The sequence below is a fragment of the Ips typographus genome, linkage group LG2 (assembly GCF_016097725.1).
Source record: "Ips typographus isolate SLU linkage group LG2, UJ_Ityp_2.0, whole genome shotgun sequence".
Lineage (NCBI taxonomy): Eukaryota > Metazoa > Arthropoda > Insecta > Coleoptera > Curculionidae > Ips > Ips typographus.
In genome coordinates this window covers 8416847-8441741 of record NC_138423.1, presented here as the reverse complement: position 1 = coordinate 8441741, position 24895 = coordinate 8416847, and the positions used below count along the sequence as shown (strand labels likewise).

Here is a 24895-nt window from a genome sequence, read left to right as displayed (position 1 = left end):
CTAAAAAGGTTTTAAAATACTACAGAAACTCCAAAATGCTTCTCAAGCAGTCTAAAGCCTTCCAAAATAGTCTAGAAGCTATTCAAAATTTTGGCAATTTCAAGGCAGTCTAAAAGCTTCCAAAATTTCAAATTCACATGTCTTAAAAGCAGTCCAGAACCTTCAATGCTCCTAAAGTAATCTAAGAAGATTTCAAAACACTACAGAAATTCCAAAATGCTTCTAAAGAAGTCGGAAATTTTGGCAATTTCAAAACAGTCTAGAAGCTTCCAAAATCATTTAGAACAGTCTAAAAGATTCCAAATGCTTTTCGACTAGTCTAGAAGCTCCAAGAAGATATTAAAGCAATTTAGAAGCTTCACAAAAATTTTGTGAACCGTGTAAGAGATTCCAAATGCCTCTAAAGCATTCCAAAACCTTCGATATGCTGTTTAAATAGTTCAAAAACTTTCCAAATGCTCTTAAGCAGTTCAAAAATTTTTTCTAAAAAATTCCGAGCTTCTAAAGCATTTTAAAAAAAAGTTTTGCATCTCTAAAAGAGTTTTGTGTTTTTTTACAGCTTTTGAAGCGATTTTTTTCACGATTTGTGTGCTTTTTTATCCGGACTCTATTACTGACCTATGGTAAGAATTTTGCAGTGTCTAGGTATCTTGATTAAAAATATGTAGTAGGCTGCGGAAACAAAAGAAGCGGAGTTTTCCGTCATCTCTCTCTTTAGTCGTTAGCTTCATGTTTGAAGCGTCGTGATCCTATGTTAGTCTCATGTTGTGTTTTTAGCAGTTTCCCTCCATTCCTCTCTATCCGACGTGCTTCTAAAGCTGTCCTGCAAAGATTTTCCTGTAAACTGCTTCACCTGGTCCAGCCATCGTTTTGGAGAACGTCCCCTAGAGTCTGTCATAAACAAATTTAAATGGCGTTTTGTTGATAGTTTCCTTAAAATCCATATTTCATCACTTTTACTTGAAAGCTTTTTGTAAATGTTGTGCTTAATGCGTATTTCTTATGAAAACGGCATTGATATGATGCGGGTGTATTTTGAGGTAATAGAGAATGCATCCGTAGCTTCGAGAGTTTATGCCATGCGATATCCTCATAGGCGTCACTATAATCGGCGTGCTTTTATTCACTTGGCTAATCGCTGGAGAACTACGGGTGCTATTTATCCTCCTGTTTTTCGGCGACATAGCAGAGGTCAAAATGAAGAAAACACAATAAACGTGTTGGCCTACATCGAATTTAATCCCCATTTAAGTATTCGAACTGTTGCCCGGGAGTTGAGACTTTCTTCAACTACTGTCAACCGAATTTTAAAGAAACACAGATAATCAAAATATCTGATTTACACATTCAATTCCAATATTTTTTTTTTCGGCTTTTCCTTTTTTTAGCATTGTTTATGGTATACAGTGTGGAACAGCCAAATGGAATAAATTCGATAACGAATAAATGAGAGCGTGTTGGGAAAAACGCTTGGACACGTCGATTTGTATTTTTAGATGTGCATTTAAAAAAATAAAATAAAATATGTAGAGGGTGTGTCCTGTGACAGTGGCCGATAACAACTTTCTTATTTTAAATACAACCCCCTGAATATTATTAGTTTTTTGGATTCTACAGAAAACTCTAGACATAATTCATGTACAATGTCCCATACCTATCTTCAACTGTTTCGGAAATATTAAATGTTTTCAGATGTATTACAAAAATTAACATTAAAAAAAGAAAATTATTTTATTTCACAAATTCGCTACATTACACTCAATACTTATTTTCGCAAACATTTTGAACATCTCTTACATTGAAATTAATGTTTTTTTGTTTTTTTTACATTATTTGTGAAATAAAATAATTTTCCTTTTTTAATATTAATTTTTGTAATACATCTGAAAACATTTAATATTTCCGAAACAGTTGAAGATAGGTATGGGACATTGTACAGGGTGCTGCATTTTCGATGGTTTTACGGGGTTCAGAGAAAACGGTAATAGATAGAATAAAAGTAGCATACGTGTTCTGATCTCTTTTTCTGAGCTGAGATGACAGGCGAAAAGTGGGCGGCGCAAACTTCTTTTGTTTCAAAGATACGGGGGGTTTTCGAAAATTGGTAATTTTGAACCTCTTCAGTATTTCAGTTGCTCTTAAAGTTATCAAAAAAGGAAGAACGGTTCCCGATAGAAGTTTTCATGTAGAATCCAATGGCGTAGTCAGTTTTTTTCTATTCCATTTAGTTTCTGATATATGACAGTAAGTTACATTTTTTTAAATGGAACATCCTATATATTTTTACGTCATTTAATTCTGTTGATTTTTACCTTCTCAACGGTGTATTACAACATATAAGTTTGTAGAATTTAATCCTATTATTTTAAAAAAAGACCTTTGCTAAGCTAAAAAAAGGCCAATATCTAAAATACCAAACAAAATCGGAAATCATATAAACTAACACATCAGAAAATTAAATATTTTTAATAAATCTTATTAAAAATCTAAGTTACAAACAGTTCTACCGTCACTTTAATAAGAAAAGTGGCTATTTCTATTTTCTACTATTTTTAAGGTGGAAGTTGAAAAAACTGTTCATAAACGACATGTAACATGTTAATATGAACATAGCCAAATTTTGTTTCGACTGTGGGTATTTTTATACATATTATTTAGCACTTTTTTGTTAAGGAAACGCTTTTTTTCTAATTACCAAGATTAATGTTTACAAACTTATATGTTTTAATACACCGTTGAAAAAGTAAAAATCAACAGAATTAAATGAACTCAAAATATATAGGGAGTTCCAGTCAGTCCAGTCCAGTCCAGAGCCAGTCATCTCAGCTCAGAAAAAGAGATCGGAACACGTATGCTACTTTTTTTCTATCTATTACCGTTTTCTGTACCCCGTAAAACCATCGAAAATGCAGCACCCTGTACATGAATTATGTCTAGAATTTTCTGAAGAATCCAAAAAACTAATAATATACAGGGGGTTGTATTTAAAATAAGAAAGTTGGTATCGGCCACTGTCACATGACACACCCTATATAATTTTATTATTTTTTAAATGCGCATCTAAAAATACAAATCGACGTGTCCAAGCGTTTTTCCTAACACGCTCTCATTTATTCGTTATCGAATTTATTCCATTTGGCTGTTCCACACTGTATAACAGTTAAATCACAATTATACCCGGTTTGTCAACACTTCATTTTATTGAAGTTATTCGAGGTGTTTTTGTGATGTTCATTTGGACCCATTAGTTTAATTACTTATTAAATAAAATAATAACCAATTACTCCAATATTATAATACATTGTATTATTCATATTTAGACTACATCCGTACCATATGGTTCGCCATCAAGCTCTTTATATAGACAATTTTGACAGTCGTTTAAACCATTGCAATTGGATGCTAAAGATGCTTGCACAAGACCATAGATTCCTATACCGAATATTATGGTCCGACGAAGCAACGTTTCACAGTAATGGAACAGTTAATCTGCGTAATACTAGGTATTGGTCACGTACCAACCCTCGATGGTTACATTGAACCTCATGTAGCATGTAGCAGCCCAGGGTCGATGGCATTTGAACGTATACATTTCCTCGAAAATAATTTACCTCTTCTATTAGCAGATGTGCCTCTGGACCCCCGTCAGAACATGTTTTTTCAGCATGATGCGTGTTCTGCACATTATACGCAAAATGTTCGGGGCCATTTAGATGTTTCTTTTCGTAACCGCTGGATTGGAAGATACAGTTTATTTCCGTGGCCGCCTAGGTATTAGTTCCAAATAAAAATTGTATTTTAATCCTCACTTAAGTATACCTACTTGTGTAAAGGTCTCCGGATTTAACCTGCTTAAGGAAAAAAAACGGGATACATAGGCCACGTAATGAGAGGCGAAAGGTATGAACTCTTGAGACTGATAATTGAAGGAAAAAGATCAGTGGGAAGAAGACAACACTCCTGGCTGAAAGACTTAAGAAGATGGTTTGGATGTACCTCAATTGACATCTTCAGAGCTGCTACATCCAGAATAATGATTGCCAATTGGATCGCCAACCTCCGGCGGGAGACGGCGGATTAAGAAGAAGAAGATTTTTACCTTTGGGGAAAATTAAAGCATGATGTTTACTCGTCTAAACCCGCTTCAAAGGAAGATATGATGCAAGCAATAGTTGAATGCATAGGTAGAATTCCTGTAGTAGAAATATAATCTGCTGTTACATCAACGAGAGACAGGCTACTTATGTGCATCGAGAACAACGGGCGTCAATTTGAACATTTAGGACGGCACTAGAGGACTTCTTTCTTTTATTTATCTGCTTTTTTCAATCATTTCTGTTATACAGGGTTTTACAATGAAAAGTAGCCACCCTGAATATCTTCCAAAATAATTTCTCTGTTAAAAAATTCTAAGACACGCCAACAAAGATTGCAAGGGGGACATCTTTTTACGTAGGATTTGAATTTCTGCCATCAGCCCCTTTGACGCCATAGCCACCCCCCACTAAGTTTTCAAATGGCACCATACCCTGTGTGGCACATCGTTGGAAAGGGTATTCCATAAGGAATTAATTGCACTATTTTATTTGTACATTTGCTTTGAATTGAGACCAAAAAAAATAAAAACATTTTTTTGTTATTTTGGTCAAACTGCTGATAACACTACCGAATACCTGTTTTCCACTCCATGTTTTTGCCTCAGTCGGTCAACTTGTAAGTTCGTTTTGAAGGAACATTGTCAATATGGTTTACACGACTGCCGAAAGAATAGAAATTGTACGTTTTTATTTCAAACATAACGACTGTGCACGATCTGCCGCGCGCGCTTTCAACGCAATCCATCCAGATAAATTAATTGGTCATCAGTATGTCTTAAAGTTGATGCAAAAATTCATGGAAACTGGTTCAGTGACAAACAAAAAACATCAACCTGAAAGACAAATTATTAATGAACCAATTGAAGTTGCTGTTTTGGGACACGTTGCAATGGATAATAATTAACTCAAATTTCCCATGCATCGGGTGTTTCGACAAGCAGTGTATGGAGAATTTAAAAAAAACACAATTTTCATCCATACAAGGTAAAATTGGTTAAGGAATTAAACGAAGATGACTATGATAGAAGACTACAATTTTGTGAAATTATGTTTACTAATCTGACAAACAACGTGAACTTGTTGTACAATATTTGCTTCAGTGATGAGTGTATGTTTTTTTTGAATGGAGAAGTGAACAGGCATAACTGTAGGTATTGGTCAGACACGAATCCACATTGGTTTAGGGAAACCCATACCCAATATCCAGAAAAACTTAATGTTTGGGAGGTATTTTAGGAGGAGGTAAAAACGGACCACATTGTTGGTCCGTTTTTTATTGACGGTAATTTGAATGGCGCTACTTATCTTGAGCTTCTTGACACCACTGTTGATCCGACCATAACAGAGCTACTAGAAAATGATGAAAATTTATTTGAAAATCAACTAATTTTCCAACAAGACGGTGCACCTCCACGCTATTCACTTCCCGTTCGAGAATATCTGAAGAATCGATTACCTGGAAGATGGATTGGTAGACGTGGTCCCATGGAATGGCCTGCGAGATCACCCGACCTCACTCCGTTGGACTTTTTTCTATGGGGGCATTTAAAATCTAAAGTCTATGCAACACAGCCGGCCAATATTGCAGACCTTAGGCAGAGAATAATACATGAATGCCGACAACTGACACCGCAAGTCCTCACAAATGTTCGCAAACTCTTCCAAAGTCGCTTGTATTATTGTATGGAAGTTAACGGAGGTTATTTTGAGCCATTAATTAAATGATAACCGCTATTTGCTATTATTTCTGCAGTTAACAAAAAATAAACCCAAACCGTATTTTTTATTTTTTTTGGCCTCAATTCAAAGCAAATGTACAAATAAAATAGTCCAATTAATTCCTTATGAAATACCCTTTCTAACGATGTGCCACACAGGGTATGGTGCCATTTGAAAACTTAGTGGGGGTGGCTATGGCGGCAAAGGGGCTGATTGCAGAAATTCAAATCCTACGTAAAAAGATCCCCCTTGCAATCTTTGTTGACGTGTCTTAGCATTTTTTAACAGAGAAATTATTTTGGAAGATATTCAGGGTGGCTACTTTTCATTGAAAAACCCTGTATAATTTAAGTGCATACGTTAAACACTATTTTTAAGTTAGTTTAAGTTTAACTCGTTATTAATATTTAGGTATGAAGCCCGTTCATTCTATAACCTAATAACAAAACTATAGTATAGTTTTTTAATTTAATATGTTTAGGACGCATCGATTTAAAACATGCATATTTATGAAACGAATATTGATAGCAACTTGGAACTTTTAGGACAATCAAAATTGTATGCTCTTTCTATCTAAAATAAACAAAAGATACCGTTTCCTTCAAGTTTTCTGAGATAAATGCAAAAAAAAATTGTTATTTCTTTATTGGGTCTTTTGTCTCACACAAAAAAGGTTCGTTGGGAAAATGGAATTTTGCACTATTTTCAATTCAGTTGAAAATAACATGAACATAGTCGTCTTAACACAAGACCACTGACAGGCTCGGTCTTGATGCCTAAAAACGCTGACTGTTCGGTCCACCCATCAGCCACGGCGGCAGCCTCAAACTGCTTCCTGTACAACTCCCACGACGTTTCCCCGTCAAACTTTGGCACCTTACAATTCATTGTCGCATCCGGTCGAACTTTCGGGCAGTTTTCTATCGGAGATACTTCGACTAAATTCCTCGATTCCTCGCAAACGCTCATGATTTCCTTTCGTAAAGTTGCAATTTCTTGTACAAATTGAGCCTCCATTTGTCCAAGTTTATTACCAAACTCAGTTTGCACCTCGTCCACTTTATGATCCACCTTTTCAACTTTATAGTCTACCTTTTCTAATTTATCGTCTACCATCTGTAGTTGTTCATTGATATAGGCTTGCAACTCCGATCGCTTTATCTCCAGAGCTTGAAGTATAGTTTGCTGTTCTTTGTGTCTGCGTTCTTCCTCTTGTTGGTAGCGTCTCTCTTGCTCCTGATTTTCAAGTCGTCGTCGTTCTTCCTCTTCTTGCTTTTCTTTCCGTCGTCGTTCCTCATCCTCTTGTTTTTCTTGTTGTCGTCGTTCCTCTTCCGCTTTTTTCCGCTCCTCTTCATCAGCTCTGAAGATCTCAATCAAATCCTTAATTTCAGCCATTGCGTTGTAATTGGTCGATCTTGTATTCACCATTTACGTAGAGCACAATTCTTCACTCACTTATCCCACTTCTCGACACCAAATGTTACTGGGTTCTTTTTGATAAGTGAGACTTTGAATTAACTCAACCAACTTTATTTACTAATTACACTAGTATATTCTATATTAAGAGCGGAAAGTACATATTTGCCGTTTGCAGATGAAAATTGCAGCTTGAGGCGAAGCCAAACGTTAACTGCTTACTCTGTCTACTCGTTATGTAGATACTGTAAAACTTAAGTGATTGACCACAAGATTATCATCACGCATGATTATTCAAAGGTCTAATTAACATCTTCTTAAGCATGAGGAAGGAAACTCAAATAAAGGCAAATTTTGATTGTCAATAAATAAAAGTGATAACAAAATATTTATATTCAGTTAATGAACGGTATTCAAACAAAACAAAACAAAACAAGGGTGAAAAGCAAACAAAATTAATTGCCAAGCACCCCTCACACTTTTGATACTTCTGTTAATATTGTTTTGTCTCTGATTTTCGTCCTTTTCATCTGGCATATTTCCGGTTTGTTTACACCAAGCTAACTTATTTGCAGGTCAAAAATTATGCGAGTGCCAGTCTATATAGTCTACGCGGCGCTGGTTGTTGCCGTTCAAAATGAAGAAAATCAACATTTTGAAGTTCTTGAGCCGGTGAACATAGATGCGGACGCCGAGAGGATAAGTTATCTGTTACCAAAATTGGCGGCTAAATATAGAATTAGCAACCGATGGAAAGGGATGGTTGACCCCAGACTTTTGGTGTCGGCTGAGATGGACTCGAACGGCATTGAGAATCAAGTAAGTTTGTCATTTGATTCTTTATCAATGATTTGCAAAAATAAGACTGTAAGGACACATACACGTCTTAGTAAATTTGTACATGTGTATATAAACTACCAGTTCAAAATTATTGCTAATTTCAAACCCTTTTCAAACAAATTAAATTTGTCAGTCTATCACACACCTTTCACACTAAATACATGTAGTTCATTTCCTCATTCAATAATAATATAGAGAGTATGGTGCAAATTTCATCAGTATAAATTGAGTACCTGGTTAGTTTTTTCGAAGAAGTCTCGGACAAGTCAACTGATATTCTACTGTGCTTCTGCTGATAAGAAATTCATGAATGGCGGTCAACTAAGAATGCGAGGTAAAGTATCTAGGAAACCAATAATGAAACATTTTTGAACACAAATTTTATTAAGTAATATGGCCATAAGGAGTACATCTAAATTATTTTCGTGATTCTAGCGTTGCCGGAATTACATGAAATCAGTGGTAACAACGGATTTTTGTTCGACAACCCTAGTAACTGATGGTATTCCTTTATTCTGTTGCTCAATCTAGACGCTTATTGCTTTAAACAGTTGACGCTAAATGTTAGCTAAATCTAGCAGCTTCCAAATCTTATCTATAGAAGCTCTCAAAAGATTTCTAATATAGTCTAAAAGCTTTCGTATGCTTCTAGAGCAGTTTAACAGCTTCCTAAGGTTTCTAGACTGGTCTACAAGGTTTTAAATGCCTTAAGAAGAGTCTAGAACCTTCAGCGCTCTTTAAACTGAAAACACTTTCTAAATGCTTTTAAAGTAGTCTAAAAAGTCAATTTTAACTAATTATGGCATGGAGAACACGAATCTGGTGTATCACATTAACATAAACTAACTAAAGCAGTAAAGACAATTTTCAAAATTCAAAAATTTTCCAAAAAATTTATAGGGTAACCAACGAGGTAACCAACCCCCTTAAAAAATGTCAAAAATCTAGTTAAAGGTCGATAGGTGTGTTGTATGATAAAATGTTATATTTAATGAATGATGTTGTTATACAGTGCGTTTTTTTTAACGCGCAACATAGGATTTTACGTGTTAAACTTTTAAGCCCATGTTAGACCATGTTATTTTGGAACTACAAGTATAAAACTTGACGGGTGTGTCTTTAGTACCCTGAAGCTTAAGTAAGTCTACCAATTTGGTCTAAAAAGTGATTTAAAACTGCAAAAAAATCATTTTTTTTCGAAAAGATTTTATCCTTTCATACTCCCTGTATGCATTGTTGTTCCTTGTTGTTTTTGATACTGGCAGGGCAGGTAGCAGGTAAAGTGACTTATTTTGACTTCATCACGACCCGACATCTTTTGAACGTCAAAAGGGCATTTTATGATTGTTTGGAATATACTGTTTGGCTTCAAATGGAGGTCACTTTGAACAATTCACTTATAAAAATACTTCTTTTGTTCTTAACTTTCTTGATATAAAGTTAATGATCACCCTGTTTTACTTTCTACGCCAAGTTTTACCTGCTACCTGCCGTGCCAGTATCAAAAACAACGAAGAACAACAATGCATACAGGGAGTATGAAACGATAAAACCTTTTCGAAAAAAGATGATTTTTGCAAGTTTTTTAACACTTTTTAGGCCGAATTGGTAAATTTACGTAAGCTTCAGGGTACGAAATAGCCACCCGTCAAGTTTTATATTTGTAGTTCCAAAATAACATGGTCTAACATGGGCTTAAAAATTTAACACGTGAAATCCTATGTTGCGCGTTAAAAAAAACGCACTGTATAGGGGGCTTTGAGGAGCATACGTGGTAAAAATTTCACACTGCTAACTCAAAACCGTTTTCGAGATATTTAGAAAAATGTCCGAAGAAAAGTAATAAAGTCCTCTAGCGGCCAAACGGGGCAAGTGATAGCTCTAAATTACGGTACGGTACGTTTCAAATAATCAAGTTATTGGCGATTTTTTGGAAATATGCACCAAAATTTTGTCAAAATTAAGGTTCTTCCTGGCCTATTATACTGACCGCCGCCTGAATTTAAAGGGGTTTTTAGTAAATATTTCGAAAACGAATAAGTTTACATAAAAACTACAAGAGTGCAAAATTGTTCCTAATGGACCACTAAACCAAACTACGTAACGTTTGCACAAAATTTTTAGTGAATCATTATTTTTGCTCACCCTGTACACAATTTTTTTAGATACAATTTTTTGCTCTACACCCCTGAAAAGAGCAGTTCAAGAGTGTTTGTTTGAGTGGTTGAACCACCCTGAACTCCCAAAAATAACCAAGCTACAGGGTGTTAAATTATTGAACTATTTATCGGTAAAAAGTGCATCAAAGTAGTTTTTGGAAAATATTTCGAAAACGGTTAGAATTAAAAAAAAAACTGCAGAAACTCCAAAATGCTTCTCAAGCAGTCGAAAGTCTTCCAAAACATTCTAGAAGTTTCCAAAAGCTTTTAGAACGCTTTAAAAGCTTCCAAATAATCTAGAAGCTTTTAAAAAAATCAAGGCAGTCTAAAAGCTTCCGTATGCTTTTAAAACAGTTTAAAAGCTTCTAAAAGTTTCTAGAAAATGCCTTAAAAGCAGTCCAGAACCTTCAGTGTTCCTAAAGTAGTCTAAAAAGATTTCAAACCACTGCATAAACACCAAAATGCTTCTGTAACAGTCGGAAGCCTTTCTAAACATTTTAGAAGCTTCTAAAAGCTTTTAGAACAGTCTAAAAGATTTCAAATGCTCTTTAACTAGTCCAGATGCTCCCAAAAGATATCAAAACAGTCTAAAAAGCTTCAAAAAAAATCTAGAACCGTCTAAGAATTTCCAAATTCCTCTAAAGCATTTCAGAATCTTCAATATGCTCTTTAAACTGTCCAAAAACCTTCCAAATGTCTCTATGTCTAAAATCTTTCGTATGCTTCTAAAGCAGTTTGAAAGCTTTAAAAAATTTCTAGAGCTCAAAAAAAGTAAAAATATTTGCATTTTACCGATTTTTATGTTTTTTTGAGGAAAATAATTTTGCTTTTTAAGCGCTTTTTTTCACTATTTTACTGCTTTTTAATCCGGACTCTAGTTATATGTAAGTCATCTCTACTCATATTCTTGGCCTTATTCAGGTTCATTTTTAGTCCCACCCGCAGAGGCTCTTCATAGAGTTTTTTTTTTATCATAATCTCTGTTTTAATGGGGTTGCTGCTTATTAATGCAATATAATCGGCAAAGCGTAGATTGTTCAAATATACTCTGTTCACCTTAATTTCTCTTGCTTCGAAGTGCAACTTCTTAAATATCTATCTTCCGTGGCGAATGTAAACTATTTGGGTGAGACCCAAAACCCTTTGACAAATGCCTCTGTTGATTGGGTTTTGATCTCTTATTAGATCCTCGTCTATTGCAATCTGCATTGTTGCATTTCCTTATACAGGTGTAGTAAATCCAAAATTCTCCATAGAAAAACCGTGTAACGAACAGAGAAACATGATGATGATTGCATGTGCGGGACAAAGACGGAAATCGAAAAAAGTATGAAGCAGGCCATAATTTTGCACCAGCGTTGTCATACTGACTGGATTATAATTACTCACATAACTTTGTTATTAGAACATTCCTAAATTTCCATTTACTTTTATAACATATTTAATTTGGTTATGTCGAGCACTCAAAGTGAGATTTAACAATCCAACCCTTAAAGGACTTTGTTGATGATAATAAGGTTGTTGTATGTTAGAATAACAAGGTAAGAAAAACTTAATCTACTGATCTCTCATTTGTAGCGACTATTATATTGATGGAAAGCAACCTGAACACTGAATCAGATTGCTTGTTTAATGTCTAGTGAATCAAAGTTTTTAGACTTTTTATACCTTTGTTATGGATGCGTTCTATATGTTTGTTGAGACGAGTTACTCATTTCTTTGTTGCTAGTTGGGTCTACTGTCTCACTGACACAACAAAGGTTTGTTGGGAAAATCGAATTTCGCACTATTTTCAACTAAGTTGAAAATAACATTAACCTAGTCTTCCCAACACAAGACAACTCACTTAGGCTCAGTCTTGATACCTAAAAAACCTGACGTTTTGGTCCATCTTCAGAGAATCTAAAAAAGAACATAACGGTAGAACCCAGAACACAAGAACTCAATATACAGGGTGTCCCGCGAGGTAAGGGACCAAATTTTACTACGAGCTCTTTTTCATTATTTTCGCTTTCCATAAAGACAGGCTTTTTGCGGTTAAACGATATATTATTTTTGTTTTGTTTATACAGGGTAATTCAAATTCGACCCTCACCATTGGGATCTCGGAAACTATAAGAGATACGAGAAAGTTTAAATTGGGGCAAAGTTGCGCAATGTAAAGCTCAACCAAATGCAGTTTTAAAAATTTCGATTTTCCGAGTACTTCCGAAGATATCCGAAAAAAACTGAAAATTTGATTTTTTGTTTTTATTTATTTCTAATCTTATTTGAAGAGATATTCCAAAACTAAAAGCACCTTTTCATTGCCACTTTTTCTCAGCTATTCGATGATGGATTCAAATTTGCCACACGACGTTTCGTTTTTTGGCAGCCATCATCAACTTTCTTTTTTCCTATGGGCGCCATATTGGATTTTTAGCCCACCAAATAGTACGTTTTATTCTGATTTTAGTGATGTATAATAACTTATGATTTGCTTCATAAATAACAAAATAATTCAATAAAAACTATTTTTACTTTAGTTATTGGCTTTGAGTTAATGGGCCGTTTCATAAAATGTCATTATTTGACAGTACTTGTCAAACACGATAATTCGGACGATCATTAGAGCTTTTAGAGATTTTACCTTAGTTAGCTTTGAGTTAATGAGACGTTTTATGAAGATTACTTGGTAGTACTTGTCACACGCAATTGGCCTGAACATACTTAGTCACAAAGGTGTACACGTGACTTAAACCGGTTTATTCACTTAAAGAGCTTAGGCCACGCAACGCTCTGGACCTAGTTGTTCTTTTCGTGATTAAAAAATGGTTTAAGTCACTTGCTGTATAAATGACTATTAAATCACTCTGAATGACATTCGCCTATTTACAGATGTAAACAAACATCAATGTTACATCTACGGGGCGCGGTGCAAATTTAATAGAACTGTAATTTTAGTTTTTTTTTTAATATAAGAAGTCGAAATTTAATAAAATACTGTATAAGACACGTGACTTAAACCGGTTTATTCACTCGAATAAATATGAATGAATAAAAAATGGTTTGTCACTTCCAAAATAAATAACTATAAACTTGCACTTAACATTATAAAAAATTGAAATTTGGCAAAAAATGAAGTTCCTAAAATGATGATCTTTCTCTTGAAAACATAAATAAATAAGCCTTTTAAGTTAGAGATAATGCTAACAAATCTCTTTTTCTGATTAACCTAAATAGTTCAGCAATGCTTGTATAATAATAACATTTTCTGCGGGGGTTTCTTTTCTAGATACATTTTTAACTATGATTGACGCTCTAATGATCGTCCGAATTATTGTGTTTGACAAGTACTGTCAAACAATGACATTTTTTAAAACGGCCCATTAACTCAAAGCCAATAACTAAAGTAAGAATAGTTTTTATTGAATTATTTTGTCATGTATCAAGCAAACCATAAGGTATTATACATCACTAAAATCAGAACAAAATGTACTATTTGGTGGGCTAAAAATCCAATATGGCGCCCATAAGAAAAAAGAAATGATGACTGACAAAAAACGAAACGTCGTGTGGCAAATTTGAATCCATCATCGAATAGCTGAGAAAAAGTGGCAATGAAAAGGTGCTTTTAGTTTTGGAATATCTCTTCAAATAAGATTAGAAATAAATAAAAACAAAAAATCAAATTTTCAGTTTTTTTCGGATATCTTCGGAAGTACTCGGAAAATCAAAATTTTTAAAACAGCATTTGGTTGAGCTTTATATTGCGCAACTTTGCCCCAATTTAAACTTTCTCGTATCTCTTATGGTTTCTGAGATCCCAATGGTGAGGGTCGAATTTGAATTACCCTGTATATGTAATAAAATGAATTTAAACTTGGAATTGTTCTTTCTCCGGCGTATCTTGCTTCATACTCCTCTCTTGCACGTCTTTTGTTGTAATTATTTTTAATAAACATCTGAACTGACATAACATTATTATGTGACAGTAGCATTGTTTAAGATTTGTTTTTCAGTTACTCAAGCAACGTTGTCTCGATCACGATGCTGCTGCGCAAATAGTTGAATATCGATACAGACATTTTACATCACTTAGGCCTAGAATTTGACGTAGAATTCAAATATCCGATAAAAAGTTGGTCATTGTATTTAAAAAAACATAAGTTTGGTTCGTTACTCAAATTTGGGACACCCTGTATAATAACTGTTTATCTAAGAATAAAGTAGACCTAAATATCTACTAGTTTTGTATTTAACGTTTTTTGCTAAAATCAAAATTAAGAAAGTTAAGGGGGTGGTCAAAATTGAATCAATCAAGGACGCCACTGCGGAAACAGTTGAATATCGATACAGACATTTTACATCAGTTAGGCCTAGAATTTGACGTAGAATTCAAATATCGGATAAAAAGTTGGTCAATTCATTTAAAAAAACATAAGTTTGGTTTGTTACTCAAATTTGGGACACCCTGTATAATAACTAAGAAACTTAAACGGGTGGTCAAAATTCAATCAATCACCCTCTACTTTCAGCTCTTAATATAGAGTATACTATTATTTGCTGTTTCGCTTATCCTATTATGGACAGGAAAACCCGCTATATTCGCATTATTATTAAATTAAGTAGCATCTGGTCTGACACTTCGTACAAACCAGATTCGCTTTGATTAAATTTACACTTTGTGAGTGGGTAAAGTTTGTGGAAAACTTTGGTTGTCGTAATTCCCAAGAGTGATGCGAACTCCTTTAGCATTAAATTCCGGCAATCCCGGTTTCTTAAAGTCGGTTCGATAACGATGTTCTCGCAAAGGTAAATAAATTAACTGGAGCCCCGCAGTAAGCAAAATAGTTGCGGTAGGTTCGGGGAAAGTTGGGAAAATCAACAGAAAATGCAGTGTAGACGTGCCGACCGAGGTTCAGTTTTAAAGTTTCTTTTTTTTTTAATTCCTGTTGAAGTATGAAATGCGAGTTGGTTAGAACAAAGTAAATATCTCTGAAATGCTTTCAAGTTTGTTAACAAAACAAATAGTTCTATTGCATTATCAGTACACAAAATATCACTCTAAAGGTCAGTCCAAGCAGTAGAAGATAAAAGATTAACCTCTGGTTAAATTTAACAGTACTTTCCGTGCTTTATAAAATGTGTGTTTATTAATGTACAGGGTGCTGCATTTTCGATGGTTTTACGGGGTACAGAGAAAACGGTAATAGATAGAAAAAAGTAGCATACGTGTTCTGATCTCTTTTTCTGAGCTGTGATAACTGGCAAAAAGTGGGCGGCGCAAACTTCTTTTGTTTCAAAGATACGGGGGGTTTTCGAAAATTGGTAATTTTTGAACCTCTTCTGTATTTCAGTTGCTCTTAAAGTTATCAAAAAAGGAAGAACGGTTACCGGTAGAAGTTTTCATGTAGAATCCAATGGCGTAGTCAGTGTTTTTCTATTCCGTTTATTTTCTGACATATGACGACAGTAAGTTAAATTTTTTAAATGAAACATCCTATATATTTTTACGTCATTTAATTCTGTTGATTTTTACCTTTTCAACGGTATTACAACATATAAGTTTGTAGAGGTTAATCGTGTTATTTTAAAAAAGTCCTTTGCTAAGCTAAAAAAAGGCCAATATCTAAAATACCAAACAAAATCGGAAATCATATAAACTAACATCAGAAAATTAAATATTTTTAATAAATCTTATTAAAAATCTAAGTTACAAACAGTTTTACCGTCACTTTAATAAGAAAAGTGGCCATTTCTATTTTTTACTATTTTTAAGGTAGAAGTTGAAAAAACTGTTTATAAACGACATGTAACATGTTAATATGAACATAGCCAAATTTTTTTTCGACTGTGGGTATTTGTATACATATTATTTAGCACTTTTTTGTTAAGAAAACGCTTTTTTTCTAATTACCAAGATTAACGTTTACAAACTTATATGTTTTAATACACCGTTGAAAAAGTAAAAATCATCAGAATTAAATGAACTAAAAATATATAGGGTGTTCCATTTAAAAAAATATAACTTACTGTCATATGTCAGAAACTAAACGTAATAGAAAAAAACTGACTATGCCATTGGATTCTACGGCAAAACTTCTACCGGAAACCGTTCTTCCTTTTTCGATAACTTTAAGAGCAACTGAAATACAGAAGAGGTTCCAAAATGACCAATTTTCAAAAGCCCCGTATCTCTCAGCCCACTCTTCGTCAGTCACCTCAGCTCGGAAAATGAGATCGGAACACGTATGCTACTTTTTTTCTATCTCGTACCGTTTTCTCTGTACCCCGTAAACCAATTGAAAATGCAGCACCCTGTACAGGGTATCTCAAATTCGATGGTTTTACGGGGTATCTCGAAAACTAGCAAAGATAGTGCAATGCGGTTTTCGCGAACCTGTGCTCGATTTTTGTGAAACGAACTATGGTGCAGTCGTCACTTCCACAGCTGCCTTTGTTTCTGGGCTACAGGGTGATTTTGAAAATATGTCATTTTGGAACCCCCCTCGTATTTTCTTTATTATTAGCGATATGGAAAAACTAAAGATGGCTTTCCATAGAGAATTTTACGTAGAATCTAAATATGTATTTTTTTCTGGAGTGCATCGTTTTTAAGATATGAACCAAACATACCTTTCTTTAAAGGAGACAGTCCAATATGGAATAAGCAAAAAATTACCTTTTCAAAAATATATAACACTATAAAATTAAATTGAAAAACAACGTAAAAATTGCTAATTTCAATAAAACAGACAAAAGCATCAAATTTTTCAAAATTCTCATAATTATAATTCTCTTATAAAACGTACTAAAATATTTGACTACAATTTCACTGTTTTGACAAAGAAACATGTTCCATAAAACGTTATTAATTTGTTCAGCCGCTGGTTTACTCATGGCATATTCAATTGCAAAGTAAAATTAGCTATTACTACGTTGTTTTTCAAGTTGATTTTTATAGTGTTATATATTTTTGAAAATGTAATTTTTTGCTTATTCTAAATCTGCAAAATTATATAGGGCATTTAAAAAAAGGTATTGTTGTTGAGTGTTTGAGTGTTTGCTAGACTTTTCCTTGGTGTTGGGATGAAAGTGAGCAGTGCGGCAACGCTGCATTGTTCAAGGAAGAAGAACGAGGGCGACCTCGACGAGAGCGATTGCAATTCACGTTTTTGACGAGAGCGGTCGCAAGTCCCGTTTAGTTTTGTTAATTTTATATTCACACGTTTTAATGGTATCTTTTTTAAAGTAAAGTGTTACTTAACCAACATGAATGTCATCGTTTATTGGAAACCATTCCGAAACCGTAACAGGTAGGTTTGGTTCATATCATAAAAACGATGCAATCCAGAGAAAAACAGAATACATATTTGGATTCTACGTGAAATTCTCTAGGGAAATCCATCTTTAGTTTTTCCATGTCTTTAATAATAAAGAAAATACGAGGATGGTTCCAAATTGACATATTTTCAAAATCACCTTGTAGCTCAGAAACGAGGGCAGCTGTGGAAGGTACGACTGCCCCATCGTTCGTTTCACAACAATCGAGCAGGTTTGCGAAAACCGCTTTGATCAATCTTTGCTAGTTTTCGAGATACCGAAAACCATCGAATTTGAGACACCCTGTACTTATGTAAGCAGGGATGGCCGATTCTTGTGACGAAAATAAAAGTCACTGACGTTAGGTTGCATTCAAAAACAGGGTGGTCCAGTTTTGAATGTCAATAAATCATCTTTTGATAGCCCATCAAAAGGAAAATACAGCCGTTCAAACTACAGTTTTAAAAATTAGTTTTCTGTCATATCTCTCAGACATTTGGAACAATTTAAAACATTTTTGAGCAAATAATTCTTGTTTGTCAAAATTGTCAAGTGGCGTAGACAGGAAGATGGTTTTCATTTTTCCGCCTTAAGTTCTACCTCATGAGATATTTTTCAAAAATTTCGAAATGATTTTTAATTTTCTTGTTCAAAAAAAGTATATCTTATAAAATTCCGATTTGAAACTTCGTTTATGAGATAATTGAGCAACTATGTTCAAAAACCCAAAACTAACGGTAAAAATTAACTTAAGAAAGCTTAAAAAATGTTTTTGTAGCCAATTTTTAAGTCTTTGACCAATTTACACATTTAAACCTTAAGAATTGACTTACACACAAAATTGTGAAAATCTGAACCAATGCAAAGTGACGTCAGAAGCTTAAAATTTGCATTTGATTTAAATTTTCATTGAAGACAAATTTCAATATTGTAGTCTTGCAAATAAGCTGCTCGCCACCTCAACCGAGACAGTGATTTTTTTGGGTCATTTTTGAAACTTTGAAATTCCGAAACAAATCAATAGATTTTAATGCGGTTTGGACTGTCATAGGGTTTGTTTGTTTGAACTTTTGCTTAAATGCACTCTAACTGCCTTATACAGGGTGTGAAAGACGCGCGTGCAAAAAAGTGAACTTTTCAAGCAGTCCTCAATTGACCAATAATTCTTTTTGGTTTTGTTTTAACGTAAGAAAGCGTTTTTTAGGTCAATATCTCCGGATGTTTTTGGGCGTTTCTCAATTAACGTCCCGTGTCTCAAGAAATGATTATTATCCGAAAAAGACGATCATTACAGTGCTTAAGAAATTGACACAATACGGTATGCAATATGACATATTTTGCAATTACAGTCAAAAATTGTTTTTCTATTAAATTATTATTTTTGTACGAGCGTGCGCAAATGATAACATTCCCTCACTAATTTTGTTCTCAAAATATATACTTTCCCGCATTAGGGTGGGAAAATTATATTATGTTAATTTATGAATAATATTCAAATTTTTTCAAAATTTTAAGAACAGATTGGACAGCACGTTCCACTATACCAGTTTGGCTTTAAACCAAAATAGTCGACTATACATCCACTTTTTATCTCAAATAACATAATACAAACAACGCACCTCAACGGCAACAAAACAGCTTGTTTGTTCATGGACATTAACAAGGCTTTTGACAGTGTCTGGCACAAAGTGCTGGCACTTTACTGGCACTTTACAAACTACATAAACTTGATACACCAAAATACTTACTTTACACAATCAGAAATTTACTAGAAAATAGACAACTGCATCTTCGGATAGACAACACACTTTCCTTTCCTTTTAGTCCTGAACAAGTACTACCCCAAGGATCACCCCTCTCACCCTTACTTTACAACCTATACTACCACGACATTTACAATCACAACAAGCAGGACAAAAATCAATTTGACAAAACCGCATACATATTACAATACGCAGACGACACTGCACTTATTGTTCATGACAAAACTACATCGAAAGCAGTTTCAAAACTACAATCACTTACTGACGATACTATGACATGGTTCTACAGATCGAGACTGACCCCCAACGCAACTAAAAACCAACTTTTACTACCTAGTTATAAGATCAAAGACGACTCCCCAAACATAACCGTGGACACACCACAAACGGACAAAACCCTTTATATCACTGACATACAAAAACAAAGGTATCCGCACGAAACCGCCACACAAATATACATATCCATCTGTAGACCAGTTCTAGACTACGGACACTTACGTAGAGCAAACGCTACTGACAAAACTAAAAGATATACTCAGACTACGGAACAGATTGCTCTAACACTAATAACCAAAATAACACACCCAGAAAATCCACTACACAACCCATCCAACCAACTTCTCTACGAACGTACAAACATGACCAAAATAGCAGTGTACTAACTTACATAACTTATACAACTACAAAACAAATGGATAAATAATCCAAAGAACTGGACAATAATAAATTCACTGTGCATAACAAGACAAACCAGATTGGCCTGAACATAGTCACAAAGGTGTACAAGTGACTTAAACCGGTTTATTCAATCGAAGAGCTTAGGCCACTCGCTACGTTCGTGGACCTAGTTGAACTTTTCGTGAATAAAAAATGGTTTAAGTCACTTGCTGTATAAATAACTATTTTCGACGACTTACTTTGAAAGTACCTCATGTACGCTTCCATTTAGAAGCAGAAAGGGGTTATTTGCCGCGCGCGAGCAGAAAGAGAGATTTTCTGCTCTAGAGCGTTTTCGCTTTCTACTAACAATCTACTCACCAACTTTTTCGGCGTTTCCATAACAACGCTTGACATACCTGTTTGAAATAAAGCCATTCCGTCAAAGTGATTTATCGGTGACAATGAGTTCGAGCTACGAAAATGATGTGAATTGTCCTTCTACTCCACCCCACAGCAGTCGTCGAAAAAATATCGTCTATATTTCGAGCCGAAAGTACTTTTGCCGCTTTTACATGATTGCATGATTTTCATGTGCAAGCGGCAAATATCTACTTTCCGCTCTTAATATAGAATATACTATTAAATCACTCTGAATGACATTCGCCTATTTACAGATGTAAACAAACAAACATCAATGTTACATCTACGGGGCGCGGTGCGAATAGAGATAGAACTGTAATTTGAGTTTTTTTTTAATATAAGAAGTGGAAATTTAATAAAATACTGAATAAAACACGTGACTTAAACCGGTTTATTCACTCGAATAAATATGAATGAATAAATAATGGTTTAAGTCACTTGTTGTAGAAATAACTATAAACTTGCACTTAACATTATAAAAAATTGAAATTTAGCAAAAAATTAAGTTCCTAAAATGATGATCTTTCACTTGGAAACATAAATGAGCTGTTTAAGTTAGAGATAATACTAACAAATCTCTTTTTCTGATTAACCTAAATAGTTCAGCAATGCTTGTATAATTATAACATTTTCTGCGGGGGTTTCTTTTCTACACTACATTTTTAACTATAATTGACTAATGATCGTCCGAATTATCGTGTTTGACAAGTACTGTCAGATAATGACATTTTATCAAACGGCCCATTAACTCAAAGCCAATAACTAAAGTAAAAATAGTTTTTATTGAATTATTTTGTCATGTATCAAGCAAACCATAAGGTATTATACATCACTAAAATCAGAACAAAATGTACTATTTGGTGGGCTAAAAATCCAATATGGCGCCCATAAGAAAAAAGAAATGATGACTGACAAAAAACGAAACGTCGTGTGGCAAACTTGAATCTATCATCGAATAGCTAGGAAAAAGTGGCAATAAAAAGATGCTTTTAGTTTTGGGATATCTCTTCAAATAAGGTTAGAAATAAATAAAAACCAAAAACCAATTTTTCAGTTTTTTCCGGATATCTTCGGAAGTACTCGGAAAATCTAATTTTTTAAAACGGCATTTGGTTGAGCTTTATATTGCGCAACTTTGCCCCAATTTAAATTTTCTCGTGTCTATTATAGTTTCCGAGATCCCAATGGTGAGGGTCGAATTTGAATTACCCTGTATATTTGTTAGGAAAATAATACTTTTTAAATTCTTATGGCCGCCTTCAAGATGGCTTACAAAGTTATCATCTATATCTCGGAAACCAATGACGATAGATTTTTTATAATTACGTTGTCGTGTTCTACGTAAAAAAGTGCCTTAATAATGTCTTAGTTTCAAAACTCTCTTTGGCTTTGTTAAAGAGTGTTTAAAATGCAGCCTCTGACGTTTTCCCAATTTTCCGAAAAACGGAGAAAGATCATTTAATTTGGAAACCGGAAATTAGTTTTACCTAAAATTCTCTAAAACTTCCCCATTTACCCGAACTATGTAGCTCTTACCGTTTTCGATATCCCAATACATGTAGAAGCAATTTGGGACACACTATACATTTCTATTTCATTGACCGAAATTGATGGTAACATCTGAACTGAAGGTAACATCGAAGATGATTGATTATCTTCAAGGTTTTCGAAATTGTGGTTTTCGGAATTGATTTTGTGGTCTATAAGAGTTTTGAGGTTTGAAAGAGTTGAAAAGCTTTTTGAGTGTTTACAACGGTTTGATTAGTAGGTTTATTAATCGGTTTATTATGGTTCTGTAAATAGCTATTTTTGAAAGTGGTTTGGCTAGTCAAAATTTCTTAGTTAGTTTTTATATCAATTGCACTGTCTAAATTTTGGGGATTTTGAACAATTAATAAAGTTCACAATTCAATTGAAATATTTGCTAATAGGTTTTGTGTCGCGGTAAGTTCATTTTGGGAAATTAATATAGTTCTTGCTTCTGCATTCATTACTTCAGTGCAGATTTTTGTGTTAATTTTAGTAACTAGAGATTTTAGTTTTTGAATATAATCTGGTGTAGATTCATTTGTTTTAGAAAGAAATATTAATTGTTGCTGCAAGTTAGCTCTGTTGATTGGGTCACTGAACTGTTACAAAGTTGGTTTTACAAAGGATTCCAATCTCAGTGGATTTCCGTCAAAAGTTTTTAGAAGAGTAACGGTTGATCTTAAAGCATCACTCATTTTGTCAATAGGGTTCTTCTTACTACTAAATTATTCTCTAAATTACTTCTTATACTACTATTATCGATTTCTTCTAATTGATGCGGAAAATTTGTAGAAAGTCCTGATCTGTACTAATTTTTCGTTTTGGATACGATATATCTTCTAATACTTTATCTTTATGAGTAAGTTTCTTCATTTACTTTTCATCCCTAACTAACAGGTACACCAACTATAGGAAATTACTAACTCACAGTTTGTCTCCCAGTATTTCGTATCAAACGGTACGTCGCTAAGTAGCTTTACTATCCAGGGTAGTACTGCTTGTGTCCACTCTAGCACGGCTAACATGTCCCTTCTGGAATCTCTCGTTCTGGCGCACCAGAAAGCAATGTCTGCCAGGAGTCACAAGATGCTTTGCGTTGGTCCTTTCTTCAGAATCCTTCCTTAACTGTTGACACAAAGGCTGCTACTTAATCCAGTAATGTAATCTTCACAAACTTCGAACTTTCACGAACTCCGAACTTTTCACTAAATCCGAATTTTAATTCGCACTCCGAAAGGATCCTACCCACTGCGCCAATTTTGTTCATATTAATGCAACTTCTATTTATAAAAAACCAAGCGAGTTATCTTAATGACTAATTACATGCACAAACGCTGCTGTATAAATAAAATAAAGGAAAATAAATGTTGAATTAACAAAGCTATTCTAAAGATGTCTATTTAATAATGGATCATCGGAAATGGATATATAAATCCATATAACTCATATATTATTTGATACTCGTAGAGAAACAAACATTGAGTGCGTACATCTTATTTATGTGTATTTGTTTGCAAGTTACCAACAACTCAAAATATATATTTTCTAATTATTTTCAGAGGGAGAAACCACACCGCATTAGAAATAAACGATACAACTACACACCGACGTTGTCCGTGCAAGCTCCCATTCAGGCCTTACGGAATTTGTTCGATCGAAGCAACTATCAACAGAAAATCTTCCAAAACCGACGCTTAATAAATCAACTGACCGCATTATAAGAAATTCGAAACATTCAATGATAAACAAATTAAATAAAATTAGCAATAGTCCAATCTAACTATTATTAATACCACTATTACAAAAATTGTATTTTGTATCTTTAACTGAGTTGTTTTGATTTTTTTTTTAAATAAATATGAGGCTGAAGAATAGGTTAGTAAAGTTAAAAGATGCAAAGTAATCTAGTCCTATATTATATTATTACTATAACCTGGAATGTAAATGTCCGCTTAGATAAATTATTGAGGTACTTCTTAAATAAAAATTCAACAAAGTGTAGTTAGTATTAATATTAAACATTCCAGTGTAAGTATATGGATGTAAAGTTTACCTTTGTTTCCTATATTTACTTTTGATTTGCAGTTAATCTTGATGTATTTTTGTATTTATTTTATTTATGGTTTCAATCAGTATTGGCCTAGAATAAAGCTAAGTTAATAAGTATATAAATGATTTTTTCTTTACCGACTATAGGCGCTATTGAATTAACAGTTTAAAAATGCACCTATACAGGATAATTCAGAGTTAAATGTACAAACTTCACTCAGGTTAGAGTATCTTCTCATGATTCGAAATCATCAATATATTTCCAAATTTCCAAATTAAATTATCTTTTTCAGTTTTCCGGAAAATTGGGAAAACGTCAGGGGCTGCATTTTAAAGAATGGTTTACAGCTCCTTAACAAAGCCAAAGAGAGTTTTCGAACTAGACTTATGGCCGCAATCTTGAATTTTTTCATTTTTGAAAAGCGCTTAAAAAGCTTCCTTTCAATGATGTACTTGATGATGTTATTATTTCCTTTTTATAGCGCAGAAAAAGGTTTTGTAAATTTTTGTCATAGTGTCAACAAATTAATGACAAAAATAAATAAATAAAAAAGTGCCCCAAATAATGTTTTAGTTTCAAATCTCGTTTTGGCTTTGCGAAATACAGCAACTATGGGTGATGTTCCTAACACGATTTAGGTCTATTAATTTTATTCGAAAAATCCAAGCCCTGAGGATGACACCGATATAGTGTCGAAAAGTTGGCGGTAGATTTGAAAATTTGAAGACCCAAATACAAGTCCAAACAAGCCGAAATACAGTATATTTTGTCGTTTTGGCTTTGTTAAGAAGCTCTATGCAATTGTTTAAAATGCAGCCTCTGACGTTTTCCCAATTCTTTCCGAAAATGGAGAAGGATAATTTAATTTGAAAACCGGGAATAAGTTTTACATAAAAAATTCTCTAAAACTTTTCCCATTTAACCGACTCTGTAACT

General features: G+C 34.0%; 1 protein-coding gene across 2 annotated transcripts in view; it reads left to right on the top strand.

Annotated features, from left to right (window-relative positions):
- Positions 1-24081, top strand: part of LOC145724730 (uncharacterized) — a 128973-nt gene extending 104892 nt beyond the window's left edge. For both annotated transcript variants that reach the window (XM_081973145.1, XM_081973144.1), the window contains 2 exons: positions 7808-8051; positions 23469-24081. In XM_081973145.1, coding sequence (XP_081829271.1) covers positions 7818-8051; positions 23469-23630 — 396 coding nt within the window. In that variant the 5' untranslated portion in view covers positions 7808-7817 and the 3' untranslated portion in view covers positions 23631-24081. The remainder of the gene's footprint in view (positions 1-7807; positions 8052-23468) is intronic.
- Positions 24082-24895: the final 814 nt, after the last annotated feature.